Source organism: Leuciscus leuciscus (assembly GCF_965113295.1).
Source record: "Leuciscus leuciscus genome assembly, chromosome: 23".
Classification (NCBI taxonomy): domain Eukaryota; kingdom Metazoa; phylum Chordata; class Actinopteri; order Cypriniformes; family Leuciscidae; genus Leuciscus; species Leuciscus leuciscus.
Genome location: NC_138747.1, coordinates 5,424,937 through 5,439,741, shown reverse-complemented (window position 1 = coordinate 5,439,741; position 14,805 = coordinate 5,424,937). Strand labels below are relative to the sequence as shown.

The 14,805-nt window shown below is 44.0% G+C and overlaps 2 protein-coding genes across 2 annotated transcripts in view; both read left to right on the top strand.

The window, feature by feature from the left end:
* Positions 1-14,805, top strand: part of LOC309487865 (inter-alpha-trypsin inhibitor heavy chain H3-like) — a 52,597-nt gene that overhangs the window by 36,146 nt on the left and 1,646 nt on the right. Inside the window, exons 11-14 of the mRNA XM_082155786.1 lie at positions 12,587-12,766; positions 12,998-13,125; positions 13,194-13,366; positions 14,231-14,422. Of these exons, the coding sequence (XP_082011912.1) occupies positions 12,587-12,766; positions 12,998-13,125; positions 13,194-13,366; positions 14,231-14,422 (673 nt within the window). The remainder of the gene's footprint in view (positions 1-12,586; positions 12,767-12,997; positions 13,126-13,193; positions 13,367-14,230; positions 14,423-14,805) is intronic.
* On the top strand, positions 3,134-12,560 carry LOC309487568 (inter alpha-trypsin inhibitor, heavy chain 4-like; the record flags this gene model as incomplete). The annotated part of the gene is given in 12 exon segments (XM_082155297.1): positions 3,134-3,226; positions 4,998-5,161; positions 5,327-5,431; positions 5,516-5,678; positions 5,757-5,867; positions 5,969-6,097; positions 6,183-6,299; positions 6,521-6,577; positions 6,579-6,644; positions 11,817-11,862; positions 11,939-12,049; positions 12,322-12,560. Coding segments are annotated over 12 exon segments (1,386 nt in total). The 5' UTR covers positions 3,134-3,148.

The following is a 14,805-nucleotide window of genomic DNA, read 5'->3' as shown; positions in this document are numbered from 1 at the left end:
CATGTACGTAGGTCTTATTTATGTTTTTTTTTTAGTTTTTTATCTTGTATAGTGCATATACTTTTCATCTAACATCATATTTCGTTATTTTCATTTCTTCTTTCTCTTTTGGTACTTCAGTGAAGAGCATTAGGATTTTGAAATCTTCTGGTAATGCTAAGCCACTTTGTTATGATGTTCCTCCTCAGAAAGTCAGACTCCTTCAAAATGACCTATCAGGTCAGATGTCCAACATGATCTAGTACAGTTTAGTTAAATGAACATTATTATTCCATTGCTTTTAATTTTTCATCTCTATTTAAGCACAATCTCACTGTGATGTTTTTCTATATTCTTCAGAGTTTTCTATGAATGGCCAACTTGAGTCAGGGAAAGGCTTCAGTCAGATTGCAGTTCATTACAAAACTAATCACCGTCTGCTGCTCAGCACTAGTGAGGTTACTTACTTTGATGGACAGGACACTGTGAAGTTTTCCTGGGATCAAGACTACACCCACCATGAGAATGAACAGTAATATGCTTAAACTGTGTTGAATAAATCTTCAAGAATATTTTATATATTTTTTAACTATAAAAAAACGTATATTGTGTTCAAATGTTTGTTTTTTGTTGAGAATTTAACAATGTTGTCACAAAATATTTATTTATAGCTCCTTTTTACACAGTTTTTTGGGATATTGAAGTAGAATGCATTCATCAGTTAAGGCCCAGTCACACCAAGAACGATAACTATAATGATTGCTATATTAGCTTCAACACCAATGCACTGTATAAGCACGCTGCAGTTTGGTCGTCTGCCATTTTTAATTATGTTTTATTTGCAAAGTTCGGGAGGAGCACTTTCAAATTAACACGAGTGGAGAGCATTCAGTTAATCAAAAGATAAGACCCTCCACCACCCCTTCTCCACACTTTTAGTTCTAACTATTCCTACCACGGGGGAGTACTCTGGGTTCGGGACAAATTCAGAGCTCGGAGCCCTCCCCCCGTACAACACCTGAACTATATGCTGCTGAAGACGGTTCGTTATGGAATACGTGAATGGCCAAATCCAAAGAATTAAGCTTACTTGCTCTCAATAGTAAGTTTGTCGATGACCATATGATTAGGTGGGCACATTGTGTCATCTGGGGGGGCACTGTCCCCCATTTCCCCCCCTTGGTGACGGGCCTGCCGTCCAGCTCGGGAACTCGGATATTAATGCTGCCTTCACGTGCTATCAGAAATTTCCTATAGTTCCCACTTCTGAAGTTGCGATTATACAACTCGTCGCATTCATGTGCTATGTTGTCGGGAAGAACAGGAATCATGGAGGTTTATTCTTGCCTATTTATTGTGAAAATCTTCCCAATCTTCCGTCAACCCAAACTGATATTTAGCGTCCCATTCATTGATAACTATATAAGCATACACTGCGCTATAGTCAGCTTGCGTGTATAAAATATACAGCACAGTATGCTTTAAATGATTATTCATATATGTAAAAATGCACTACTTTAATGACAATACAAGGTGATGTAGCTGTTGTGGAAAGAATAAAAGAAAACCAGTGGGTAAAGAATACCAGTCACAGCAGCAATCGTTCTCCCCTCCACCATGTTTAAAGTTTATGGCACGCCCAACTCGGGTCCTTGGGGTAACCCGAACTTTCATGTCCAATTTTAAAATAAGAAACTCGTATTTACGATAATTCCGATAGCACGTGAAGGCAGCATAAATGTTCGAGCTCTTTAAAGCAGGTTAGATTCTGATTAGCTGGCAATGTTTTTATTGTACATCGTCTTGGAAAAAAACTTTCTGAAATTGATTGTAATTTTATCATTCCTCTGTGTCGGGATCATGATAGTTGTGGACTTCCCTATTCTCATAGAATTAGAATGATTCTCAGAATTAGAATGATTATTAAAACTTTACCATTATCGTTAACATTATAGTCATCGTTCTTTACTCTGTCAACAGCGTGTCTCTGATTCTACAAAGTAATGAAATGGACGTTACCATGGGAAACATGCGCTTTGTCATTCTTCTTCATAAAAAAGATGAAGTTTTTCTGTGGCCTGCCATTTGGCAGCAGCCAAAAGATGTCGGTTTTACAGGAATTTTAGGTAAGAGTGTCACTAATCAATCATTAATACGTCATGAATCGACACTTAATCTGTACTTATAGCATGGTCTGTAAATGATGATATGGTGGTTATTAAACCAACACAAGAAAATAATTACAATGTCTGTGGATAATTTTTAAAGGAGAAGCTGATATTAAGTATGAGGAGATCCCAGGATCACAAACACCAACTTTAAAGTTAAAGGACAAGGAAGTGAAGACATCTTGGTAATCAAAAAACAAACATAGCTGAACGTCCATAAAACATCCATGTATTTTGGTATTTGAAATTGAATTTTACGAATATCTTGTTATTTTCAGGGTGATGGTGAGGGACTACAGACTTCCTTCTGCTCCTGTTGTTGGATGTTGGCTCGTACCATTCCAGGTTGTTGCGCAGCGGGAGCTCTCTGACTTCACTGTTACTCAGTTGTAGAGTTCAGCAAAATTTACTTAAGAATTTATATTATGTGTTATCATGCTGACCTCAATATGGAAATGGTTGAACAAAAATCTATGTCATTGCCATCTCTGCCATCCTTTCCCTCTGCTTTACGGTGCTGGAATTACTCACCACTTCACGCTATCTCGCTATTTGTTGTGCTATGTCTTTGAATGTTTATCAATATGATTTTCTTTGCCCACACATATGCAATTGAGCTTTAGCTGGAAAATCATGCGATGAAATAGCACTTAAAATTTTACACCAGAAACTGTATGTATACAGATAGCAACCCTTTGATTGGTGCCTTTCTAAGTATTGATTGTGATTATTTCTGTCGGCCTAAAGTATGTATTTTTTGAGGTCATGTCTGATAATAAATGAAAAAAACAGCAGCAAAATTCTACAGAGTGTAAATTATTTACAAATGAGATTATCTATTTTCTTAAAAGCATGCCTCAATATTGACTTTTGAGGGGTTCAAGAGACTCTGATTACAAATAAAGGGGGTGGTTCCTGAATCCGGTCAATAATGCAATCGCATGATGTGGACAGGAGTTTAAAGGCAGTGTGTGTTTCGAGGTCTGTTTTCTGAGCAGGTCATGATGGATCGAGCAGCTCTCAGACTGATTCTCTTTGGCGTCTTTCTCATCTCAGCCAGTTCACAACCTGTAAAGAAGGTGAGGGTCAACGCTCAGTTTAAGATGAAAATTATGCGAGTTAAAATTCTAAAAAAGAGATTAATTATTTGTATTTGAGATGAAGGTTCAGACAAATTTGATTTACTTCAAACATGTTGAATATACAATGTTCAAAAGTTTGAGGTCAGTAAGTTTTTTAAAGAAATGAATACTTTTATTTATTAAATTGATCAAAAGTGACATTCTAGAGATTTATAATGTTACAAAAGATTTCTATTTTAAATAAAAACGGTTGTTTTAAACTTCATCATCAAAAAAATCCTTTAACATTTTTTAGCATGTTTTTAACACTAATAACAAATATTTCTTAAGCAGAAAATCTGCATATTAGAATGATTTCTGAAGGATCATGTGACAGTGAAGACTGGTAATGATGCTGAAAATTCAGCTTTGCATCACAGAAATAAATTACATTTTAAAATGTAAAAGGATAGAAAACCTATTTCAAATTAAAAAAAGTCTTTCACAAAGTTACTGATTTTAGATCAAATAAATGCAGCCTTGGTGAGCATAAAAGACTTATTTAAAAAAAAAATTTAATTCGTACTGACTTTTGAACAGCTGTGTATTATTATGACCGCCGCTAGCGTAGCTAGCGAAAGCGGTCATATAGGGATTGTCAACGTTTTTTTTCTCTTTTTTTTTCGTCATCTACTGAATTTTTCGTCAACGATACCAGGGACACCGAAACACCGGGGAACATGAAATTTGGTGGGCATGTAGCCCCACTAGACTTTTACGGAAAAATTTCGTTAGGTCCCCGGGGGCCACTCCCCCCCCCGCGCTGGGCCCCCCCAAACCCAAAAAATGCAGTTTTTCCTAAATAACTATCTGAACCGTGGCACCGAGGATGAAGAAATTTGTATGGTATGTTGGTCTTAAGGGCCCACATCAACCTAGCCCATAATCACTCATTTGTGATTTGTGCCCCTCCCATAAAAAATGAAAATGCAATATTATTCTGCTTTAATCGCCCCTATCTTCAGTTGAGATGTTCAGAACTGCACCATATTTCATGTGTATGATTAACTTGACATCCTCTGGGGGTATGCTAAGTTTCGTAGAATTTCATCCATGGGGGGGTATAAAATAAATTCATTTATGTGCACATTTAGTGACTGTACACTCATCGGCCTGTAGATGGTGGTGTTGAGCGAAGGGTTGCTGGTTTAGGATGATACTGTCACACACATGCAGGAATACAAACAAACGCAAGCATGCACACACACTGACATCCACACGCACAGACACACACCCATACACACACATACAAATCCACATGCACAGACACACGCGCACACACATGTACGCACGCATACATACACGCACAGACACACACACACACACAGACACACACATACACAAACACACACACATACACACACACAGAGACAGACATGCACATACTACTACTTTTTTTAGATATATACATAAACACGCAATATAGCCAAATTGCTCCACGTCATTTATTTTTGTGGAAAGCCAGTGCAGGCCTGAGCGGCGGTCATATTTTGTACCGCCATGCGGTACATCTAGTTTTAATTGAGTAAATTGAACTATTGATTTCTCAATAGTTTACACTGAGATGTAGTCATCAAAATGTATTTGTTTTTTAGTCCAAAGGCCTTTTCGAGCAGTAAATATTTGAACAATCCCAGGCAAAAAGGAGGAGTAAATGTGCACCATCCAAAAACCCTCTGTCATATGAACATGTAATTTAATATGACTGTACGGTTTGATGTCTCAACAGAAACAAAATGTGGATATATACAGCTTCTACATTAACTCCACGGTCACCAGTCGCTACGCCACAACCGTCATCACAAGCCGTGTGGCGAACACAGTGAATGAATCTCAAGAGATCCAGTTTGAGGTCAAGATACCCAAGAATGCCTTCATCAGCAAATTCAGAATGTAGGGAAACATGAGTTGTGTTATAGAGATAAAGTGGTAAAGAAGCCGTTAATAGCATGTTGGTCTCAGGTCATGTCTGCTAATGCAGCTAGATTTATAAATTATTTTATGCAACATGTCTGAAATACACATATTAAGAGGATGTCATTGTCATTTTCTCCATAGGACCATAGAGGGGAAGATATATGATGGAGTTGTGAAGGAAAAGCAGGAAGCTCAGCAACAGTACAGTCGAGCAGTATCTCGAGGAGAAAGTGCTGGACTGATCAAGTACTGGACATTAAAAATAAATAGATCCATGAAATGTGTTTTCATAGCATGTTTACTAATATGCTGGAATCATTTCTGTTTCAGATCTGTTGGAAGGACTTTAGAAGACTTTAAAACTTCAGTGACGGTGGCTGCTTTTAGTAAAGTGACATTTGAGTTGACTTACGAAGAACTGCTAAAGCGTCGCCTTGGCAAATATGAGCTACTCATCAATGCCCAACCAATGCAGCCGGTGACGGACTTCAAGGTAGGAGAAGAAACAAAGAGGGAAATAGATCATGAATTAAGCTGGATAGAAAGATCATATTTCTTTTACTCACTTTAGATGGATGTTCACATACAAGAGAAACCAGGAATTTCCTTCTTGGAGGTGAAAGGAGATTTGAGCTCCGATGATCTGGCCAATGCCATCAAAACCACCAGAGCAGACAAAGACGTAAGAGCTTAAAATGAGGGGTAAAACACTCAGCTTAAATGTTCTCATTATGATACTACACTTCAAACAAAGTTACCAGATGACCAAACTGATCATTTCAGGCATGGGTGACCTTCTACCCCACTCGAGATCAACAGACCAAGTGTAAAAGCTGTGGAGAAAATGGACTGAATGGTGACCTGCTTATAACATACGATGTCGAGAGACCAAATCATCAAGGAGAAGTCATGGTACATTTTTCAATAACATGCTTTACGACAGTAAAATTAATTTGAATGTACTACATATTCAGAATTTACTTTTGTTTTCTCTCAGGTATCAAATGGCTATTTTGTCCACTACTTTGCACCCTCTGATGTTCCACGTATTCCCAAAAATGTGGTTTTTATCATTGACCGGAGCGGTTCTATGAGAGGTAGAAAAATACATCAGGTAAATGTCAACGTCAAGTTCAGCCAAATCAATTAAAAGGAAATAACAAGCAATGCATTTTTTATGGCAAAACCCTTGAAGGACATTTTTGAAGGATCTTGCAGATTTCTGTATTGAAATCACTGTGGATTTGCTTACTTTAAATTATTATTAAATGAGAATGCAGTCATAAAGGAGAAAGAATAACTTTCAGGTTTTCTGACACAAGTGTTTTTCTTTAGACTCGTTTGGCACTGCTTAAGATTTTAAGTGATCTTGATGAGGATGAGCACTTTTTGATTGATCACCTTCGACAGAGAAGTTAAAACATGGAAGAATGAACTCCTGAAAGCTACCAAGGAAAACGCCTCGGTTACGACTGTAACCTCGGTTCCCTGAAGAGGGAACGAGCGTTGCGTCGAAAAGCTGACGCTATGGGAACGCTTTGCGTGATGACGTCTTGAAGCACATGTAAAATCAGTCCAATGGTGTGGCGGAACTTCAGAGGCGGGTGACGTCACGTACCAGGAAGCTATAAAAGCCGGCCCGAAACAGAAAACGAAAGCTTCGTAAAGTCTGAAGTCGCGCTGACAGGCATGAAGGAGATATGGCAAGGCGACGCAACGCTCGTTCCCTCTTCAGGGAACCGAGGTTACAGTCGTAACCGAGGCGTTCCCTTTCAAGGGAACTCCCGTTGCGTCGAAAAGCTGACGCTATGGGAACGTCTATACCAACGCCTCCATAGCTACAAATGTCTGTCCTGTGTGTAATCATGTGAGCAGCACTAAGAAGACAAAACATGAGACCCTAGAGTAGAGTCTAAATCCAGAGAGTAGAACCTGACGAAGGTGTGCGGTGAGGACCAGCCTGCCGCATCACAGACGTCCTGTAACGATACTCCTGATATAAGGGCCTTAGAGGCCGCCATACTCCTAGTAGAGAGCGACCGGACAGCCAAAGGAGAAGGCTGTCCAGCCGCCTCATAAGCCAGTGAGATAGTCTCAACCACCCACTTGCTCATCCTTTGCTTAGACACTGGACCTCCCTTGTTAGGGGAGCAAAAGTCACTTTTACGCCACAGGGCAGCTCTGTGGACATACGCGTCTAACGCCCGAACAGGGCAAAGCAAATTATTCGCCCCTGGTCCGATTTCGAAAGGGAGGAGGACCTCCAAGTGCCACGAAGGAAACGAGATACCAAGGGGTCTTTCCCCACAGACATTCCACCCAAAGGACTGTGGTAAGCACCTATGGCCGCCACATAGACCTTTAAAGTGGACGGGGTCAGACCTGCAGTGAACCGTTCCTGCAGGAACTCCAGCACTGTACCAATTGGGCAGTGGACTGGGTCCAACCGACGGTCACTACACCAAGAAGTGAATACTCTCCACTTCAGGGCATAAAGTTTCCTCGTGGAGGGAGCTCTGGACTGTAGAATGGTCTCAACAACCTCGGTTGAGAGACCTGACTCTATGAGCTGGGCCCCCTCAGAGGCCAAGCCCACAGGTTCCACAGTTCTGGCCGAGGGTGAAATATCGAGCCCTCTGCCTGGGACAGAAGGTCCCTCCTGACGGGTAACTCCAGAGGATGCCCGTCGAGGAGGGACACAAGATCGGGAAACCCGGTCCCTGCGAACTCTTTCCAGAACTCCCGGGAGCAGAGCAACTGGGGGAAAGGCGTACAGACGTAGCCTCGGCCACGTCTGTACCATAGCATCCAGTCCCAGAGGAGCTGGATGCGTGAAGGAGAACCAAAGTGGACAGTGAGACGTCTCTCGAGACGCAAACAGATCCACTTATAATTTCCATATCAGCTCCACCACCTCGGGGGTGGAGCCACCATTCCCCGGGCCTCGGCCCCTGTCTCGACAGAGTGTCTGCTCCTATATTCTGGACCCCGGGGATGTAGGCTGCCTTGAGTGACAGCAACTTCCCCTGGGACCACAAGAGGATATGGCATGCCAGCGCAAACCCCCTTGATATAGGCGACTACCGACGTGTTGTCCGTATGTACTACACATGGTGTCCCCTGAGACCTGTGATAAAGCTCCTCAGAGCCCGGAAGACAGCTAACATCTCTAGGCTATAGAATGCCAGGAACGATGATGGTCTTCCCACAGACCTTGAGATGAGCGACCCACAGGATCGCTCCCCAACCCGTGAGGGAAGCATCCGTCGTTAGCAGTTTGCGACGACAAGGAGCTCCCAGCACTGGGCCCTGGGACAGGAACCAAGGTTTCTTCCACATAACCAAGGCACGTAGGCATCACCGCGTGACCTTGATTGTGCGAAATGGGTTGCCCCTCGGGGAAAAACCCTCTGGTCCTGAGCCACCACTGCAGGGGCCTCATGTGCAGCAGTCCAAAAGGTATCCCGTTGGAAGCTGCTGCCATGAGACCCAACAGTCTCTGGAACTGTTTGACAGTGAGTAGCTGGCCTAGCTTTACACTTCTCACAGCTGCCAGGATGGAATCGAAGCGTGGCGATGACAGGCGCGCCTGCATCGACACTGAATCCCAAACCACGCCTAAAAAAGTGGTCCTCTAAAATGGAGAAAGCACACTCTTCTTGGCGTTCAGCCGTAACCCCAACTCTTTCATATGGGCGAGAACAACATCTCGATGTTGAACCGCCATCTAATGCGACTGAGCTAAAATCAACCAATCGTCGATGTAGTTCGTGATGCGAATACCCCGGAGGCGCAGAGGCGCCAGAGCTGCATCCACGCATTTGGTGAAAGTGCGGGGTGATAAAGCCAGGCCGAATGGAAGAACTCGATATTGGTATGCTTTGCCTCCGAAAGCAAACCTCAGGAACTTCCAATGACACGGACGGATGGAAATATGCGTCCTTGAGGTCTATCGTGACAAACCAGTCCTCGGACCTGATCTGTGGCACGATTTGTCTCAAGGTTAACATTTTGAACTTGAGCTGCATGTACTCGTACAGAACTCGAAGATCTAAAATGGGACGCAATCCCCCGTCCTTTTTTGGAACTATGAAGTACCGGTTGTAAAACCCGGTTTCCCTGTTGGAGGGGGGTACATATTCTATGGCCCCTTTCTCTAACAGAGTGTTTACTTCCTGTTCCATAACCAGAACCTGCTCGGGGCCCACCACTGTGGGCAGGACCCCCATTAACCGCGGTGGGCGTTAATAGAATTGTATCTAATACCCTTTTTCCACGGTCTGCAGGACCCAACGAGAAACATTTGACAGTAGCTTCCACGCTGTCAAAGATTCTACTAGAGGTACCAGTCTCTCGAGACTGGTTTCTGGATTTTGTTGCTGTTGAGTAGTCGGTTCGTCGCCCTGTAACGGCGCACCGGCAGGGAACGACCAAACAGACTGCTCCAGCACCCTCCTCAGAGGGGGCGGGCATCCCGAGGCCACTACGTTTCCGGGTGGACCTTGAGATATGTGCTCGCCGGAGACCGCTGCGCCCTGTAACACCGGAGGCGGCAGGGTTGGCAGAACGGTCCCCTGAGGGCACCGAAGAGAGACGGCACCGTATTTTTCTCCTGCTGTTGAGTAGTCGGTTCGTCGCCCTGTAACGGCGCACCGGCAGGGAACGACCAAACAGACTGCTCTAGCACCCTCCTCAGAGGGGGCGGGCATCCCGAGGCCACTACGTTTCCGGGTGGACCTTGAGATATGTGCTCGCCGGAGACCGCTGCGCCCTGTAACACCAGAGGTGGCAGGGTTGGCAGAACGGTCCCCTGAGGGCACCGAAGAGAGACGGGCACCGTGAAAAGAGGTGTTAACCGCTCTGCTTCGGGGGGACTACCCTCATTTGTCCTGAGCCCTCAGACATCAGGACTTTTTCCCAGCAGCCTTCTTGGCGGTAATAACGGTCCGCAGATCCGTTTTACCCCTCGAAGACTGCTGGGTTTGAGAGCGCCCTCCGTGTCCCCGAGATTTTTGTGGGGGAGCACGAGAGGACACACTCTGTTTTTGAGTGGCACGATGTTCAGCGCTCTTTTTAGAGGAGTGAGGCTGCTCCCGCTCAGCAGCCTCAATGAAAGAACGGCGGGGGAGAAGTTTTTGTAATGCAGCTGCCTGTTTAGCAGCTTCCTGAGATTTAGCTACCGCACTGTTTACTGCATCACCAAATAAACCAACAGTGGAAACCGGAGCATCTAAGAGAACGTGCTTTTCTTTCTCTTTTATATCGCTCAAATTGAGCCACAGATGCCTCTCAGTGGCCACCAGGGCTGCCATAGACCGCCCGATTGATTTAGCGGTCTCCTTGGTGGCCCTGAGAGACAGATCTGTGGCTCTGCGTAGTTCAGCCACTGTGTCAGGACCAATTCCCCCGCCCTCCTCTAAATCCCCCAATAATTCTGCCTGATAGGCTTGCATAATAGACATCGTATGCAGACACGCTGCAGCTTGACCAGCGGCTGCATACGATTTATGAACCAGAGATGATGTGAATTTTACTGGCTTAGAGGGAAGTGAAGGAGCTTTCAGGGAAGATGCCGTTGCTGGAGAGAGATAGCTCGCAAGCGTCTCCTCCACCTTCGGCATCTCCCCATAACCATATTCTTTATATTTGTGAATGGAAGAATAGTGGGATGTTTGTGGTGCATACACTCTGTATGAAACCGGTTTTCCCCACGATTTCGACACCTCGGTGTGGAGATCGGGGAAAAACGGAAGGCTTCTTCGCTGAGGCTGTGTACGAGATGGCAGCAAGCGTTCGTCGAGCTTACTTTTCGAACGAACGTCCTGCCTATCCTCTGGCAACTCAATACATAGTCTGTCAACTGCTCTAGTAATAACATCGAGCAGTTCCTCAAACGCATGAGACTGAGGTGGCGAATCCTCAGACTCAGCTTCAATACTCACAACATCCAACTCCTCAGAGCTGGACAGTTGCAGTATTGGTGCCTCTATCGGGGGGGAAGAAACCGCAATGCGTGCTTCCACACCCTGATGAGAGGCACTGGATCTGTCAGATTGATGCTGAGATAAGGCAGAGCCCGTCTCAACATCCACTGACAGATCCATTTGCGAACCCCAGGTCTGAGATCGCCGCCGAGCCTCAGCCGCGGCGGGACCCGAGCCCTGGGGAACGCGATCGGGATTGAACCGAGCCAAGCGGGATCGGAGCGTGCGCAATGGAAGCGCGTCGCAATGCACACAGTCACCACCCTCGAGTGCTGACTGGGCATGCTCCTCACCCAAACAAACAACACAAAGAGTGTGAGTATCACCTCCCGTTAAATAACGCGGGCAGGGATGGACACACACTCTAAACTGCTGCTTGCTCGCCATACTGAATATATATATATAATATAGACAGACAACACCAAATAACAAGGACAGATTCAACACAGAGCGCAACTGAAGACTCAGAAAGCTTTCGTTTTCTGTTTCGGGCCGGCTTTTATAGCTTCCTGGTACGTGACGTCACCCGCCTCTGACGTTCCGCCACACCATTGGACTGATTTTACATGTGCTTCAAGACGTCATCACGCAAAACGTTCCCATAGCGTCAGCTTTTCGACGCAACGGGAGTTCCCTTGAAAGGGAACCTGGAGACTGCAAAAGCTTTTGTGAAGGAGATCAGTGATAGAGGAGGTGAGTTCCTAACTCTAAATGGGGAGTAAGAAAGTTGTACCTCAATGTGACACAACTATGTTTGTTCTTCCTTTAGCCACAGACATTAACGCTGCAGTTCTAGCAGGAGTGGACATGATCAATCGACATCCACGAGAAGGAACCGCCTCCATCCTGATCCTGCTGACTGATGGAGATCCCACTTCAGGCACAGATTCACTGACAAACACAAGCTAATGTGTTTTATCCTAACACTAGTTCACTCAGTGTAATTAAAAGACCTGTTAATAAAAGGTTTTAGATCTAATTAAAATACATGTAGAACCAGTGACCAATTTAGTTATTGTCTTTTTCAGTAAGAGAAAAGAATAAGAAATATGAAATTGGCCATTACATTCATTGCTTTTTGATCACTCAAAAAATGTCATGATTTTCAAACATGTATTGTTGGTAGTCTGACTTATTCTTTCTCTCTAACAGGTGAAACTAATAAAGAGAGGATAATAGCCAATGTGAAAGAGGCAATTGGTCTAAAGTTTCCCCTCTATTGTCTTGGTTTTGGATATGATGTTAACTTTGACTTCCTGACAAAGATGTCACTGGAAAATGGTGGAGTTGCTCGCAGGATTTATGAAGATTCGGAGCTGCAGGTGAACGACAGAGAATCAGCTGTGAATTCATCCTCAGTGCTTATCTGTTCTGTGTTTCAATGCATTTAAACCCTTTATTTCGGTTTGTACTGTAGGGCTTCTATGACGAAGTTGCCATCCCTCTCCTCACTGATATTCAACTTAAATACACAGGAGGGACAAACCTTACCAAGACCAGCTTTAGCCTGTACTTCAACGGCTCTGAGATTGTGGTATCGGGACAAATCACAGACAACAGTGTGGAGAGTTTCACCACTGAAGTCATTGCAGTATCAGTAAGATCATCATGGTGCTTTACAATATATCAAATTGGTAGGGATTGAGTGGGCTGTTTTTTATCGACAGTCTCAACCGAGATCATTATACTGGATATTTGGATAATTGATGATCAATTGTTTAAGAGTTTGTAATAATGGTCACTTTGTTTTCCGAGAAAGTTATTGATGAAAGTGGTAATGACTGCATTCCTCATGAAAATGTTCACTAGTATTTTTATTTCTGAGCAGAAAGGCAGTAATGTGACGTATCATGAAACTGTAATGGCAAAAGACCCCAGTGATGTCCCACCTGAGAATGAGGATTTCATGCCGAGACTGTGGGCCTACCTTACAGTGAAGCAAATTCTGGAAAGGCAGTAAGTTTATTGAGTGATATGATATTCTGTTTTTTTTGTTGGACATTGAGGACATCTTTCTGTCTCAGAGTGCTTCTTAAAGGACAGGAGAAAGAGGATGAAAAGAAAGAAGCTCTCAAACTGTCCCTGAAATACCAGTTTGTCACCTCCCTCACCTCTATGGTCGTCACGAAGCCACAGGAAGATGAAGTAGAAGTTGCCGACAAACCCGAAGAGGGAGGAGAGGCACCCAGACCTCCAGGTGAGAACTGAGAAGTTTTAGTATCTTACAAACCTTGCGATTTGCTATGGGAGCTTTGACCACCCTGATGGTTGATGTACACATGGCCACGGTGTTGTCCGGCACATGCTTGCCCTCTTGCCTCGACCAAATGCAGCGCAGGAAAAGACACACTGTTAGCAACTCGAGAGAATGCGAACACAATGCTCCCTCAGAGGAGCAAGGGCCGCCTCTGTGACCTTCGTGAAGACACAAGGCAACAGGGACAGCAGAAAGGGGAGGACTTTGTACTGACATGCCTTTCCCTTGAACGCAAAGAGTAGAAACGGTCTGTGTCGTGGGAGAATCGAGACATGAAAGTATGCGTCCTTGAAAGATTGGCTGCAAACCAATCTTGGGGATGACTGCATTCGGAGATGCAACTCTGCGTTAGCATCTTGAATGGGAGCTTGTGAAGGGCCCGATTCAAGACATGCAGGACAGTCCAAGATTGTCTTCATATCGGCTGGAGGGACCGGCTCTATTGGATCCTTCGCCAGTAGGACTGCAATCTCCAAATGCAGGACATCCTTGTCCGCCACTGAGGTGAACCAGACGCTGCTGACCGCCTGGCGAACTGAATCGCATAGAGTAGACCAATGAGCCAGCGACACGGGCTGGGAAGTGCTATCCAGGCTTCCAGACACCGTACTAGCTATCACAGGAAGGTCCAGTTATGATATTTTGATTAAAAACAAAATATATATAAATTTAAAAAAAAACGTATACATGAAAAGATCATTCACAATAAGTTAAATAACATGCATCTAGAAAAGCATTTTGCAAAATTCAATGTACTGCATCTGCCTTTTAATGAATATTTTCCCCTCTTGTTTTATATCCCAGTACCAGGATATAGTCAGCACCATTTCAGTCCCAGTCAGCCTGGTCTCGCTTATGGTCACAGCAGTGAGCCTGATCTGCACGATCTGCGTTTTATGATCGGTCATGGGATCAGTCATGGTCGCCGCGGTAAGAATGGTCGGCAAGGTCTGCCCATGCTGCTCAGACCTGCTCCACCTGCTGCAGGGATCAGTTGTATGCCTTTTTTCTTCTAAAAGTTGACAAAGACTTATTCTTTATACTTAAACTTTCTCGAGAATGTGTTTATCATTGGTTACTTTGTTTTTGCTTTTACAAAAAATTACTGCAAATTTGCTTTATTTAAAGCAAAATCCACATAAAAAAGTGCAATTAAAATAAATAAAATAAGGCATTAGGTGCAATTCATCCTAAAATAAAAATGAAGTCATAATTTTCTCACCCTAATGTTGTTCTAATGCTGTATGCCCTTCTTTCTTTTATGGACCACAAAAGGAGTATTTAAAAAAAAAGTCCTGCTTACAGGACTTCTGTGCTTGACTGCGCATTCATGAGACTTTATAGCGCCCCAGTTGACACCGACTTGCCCAGAAAAACAC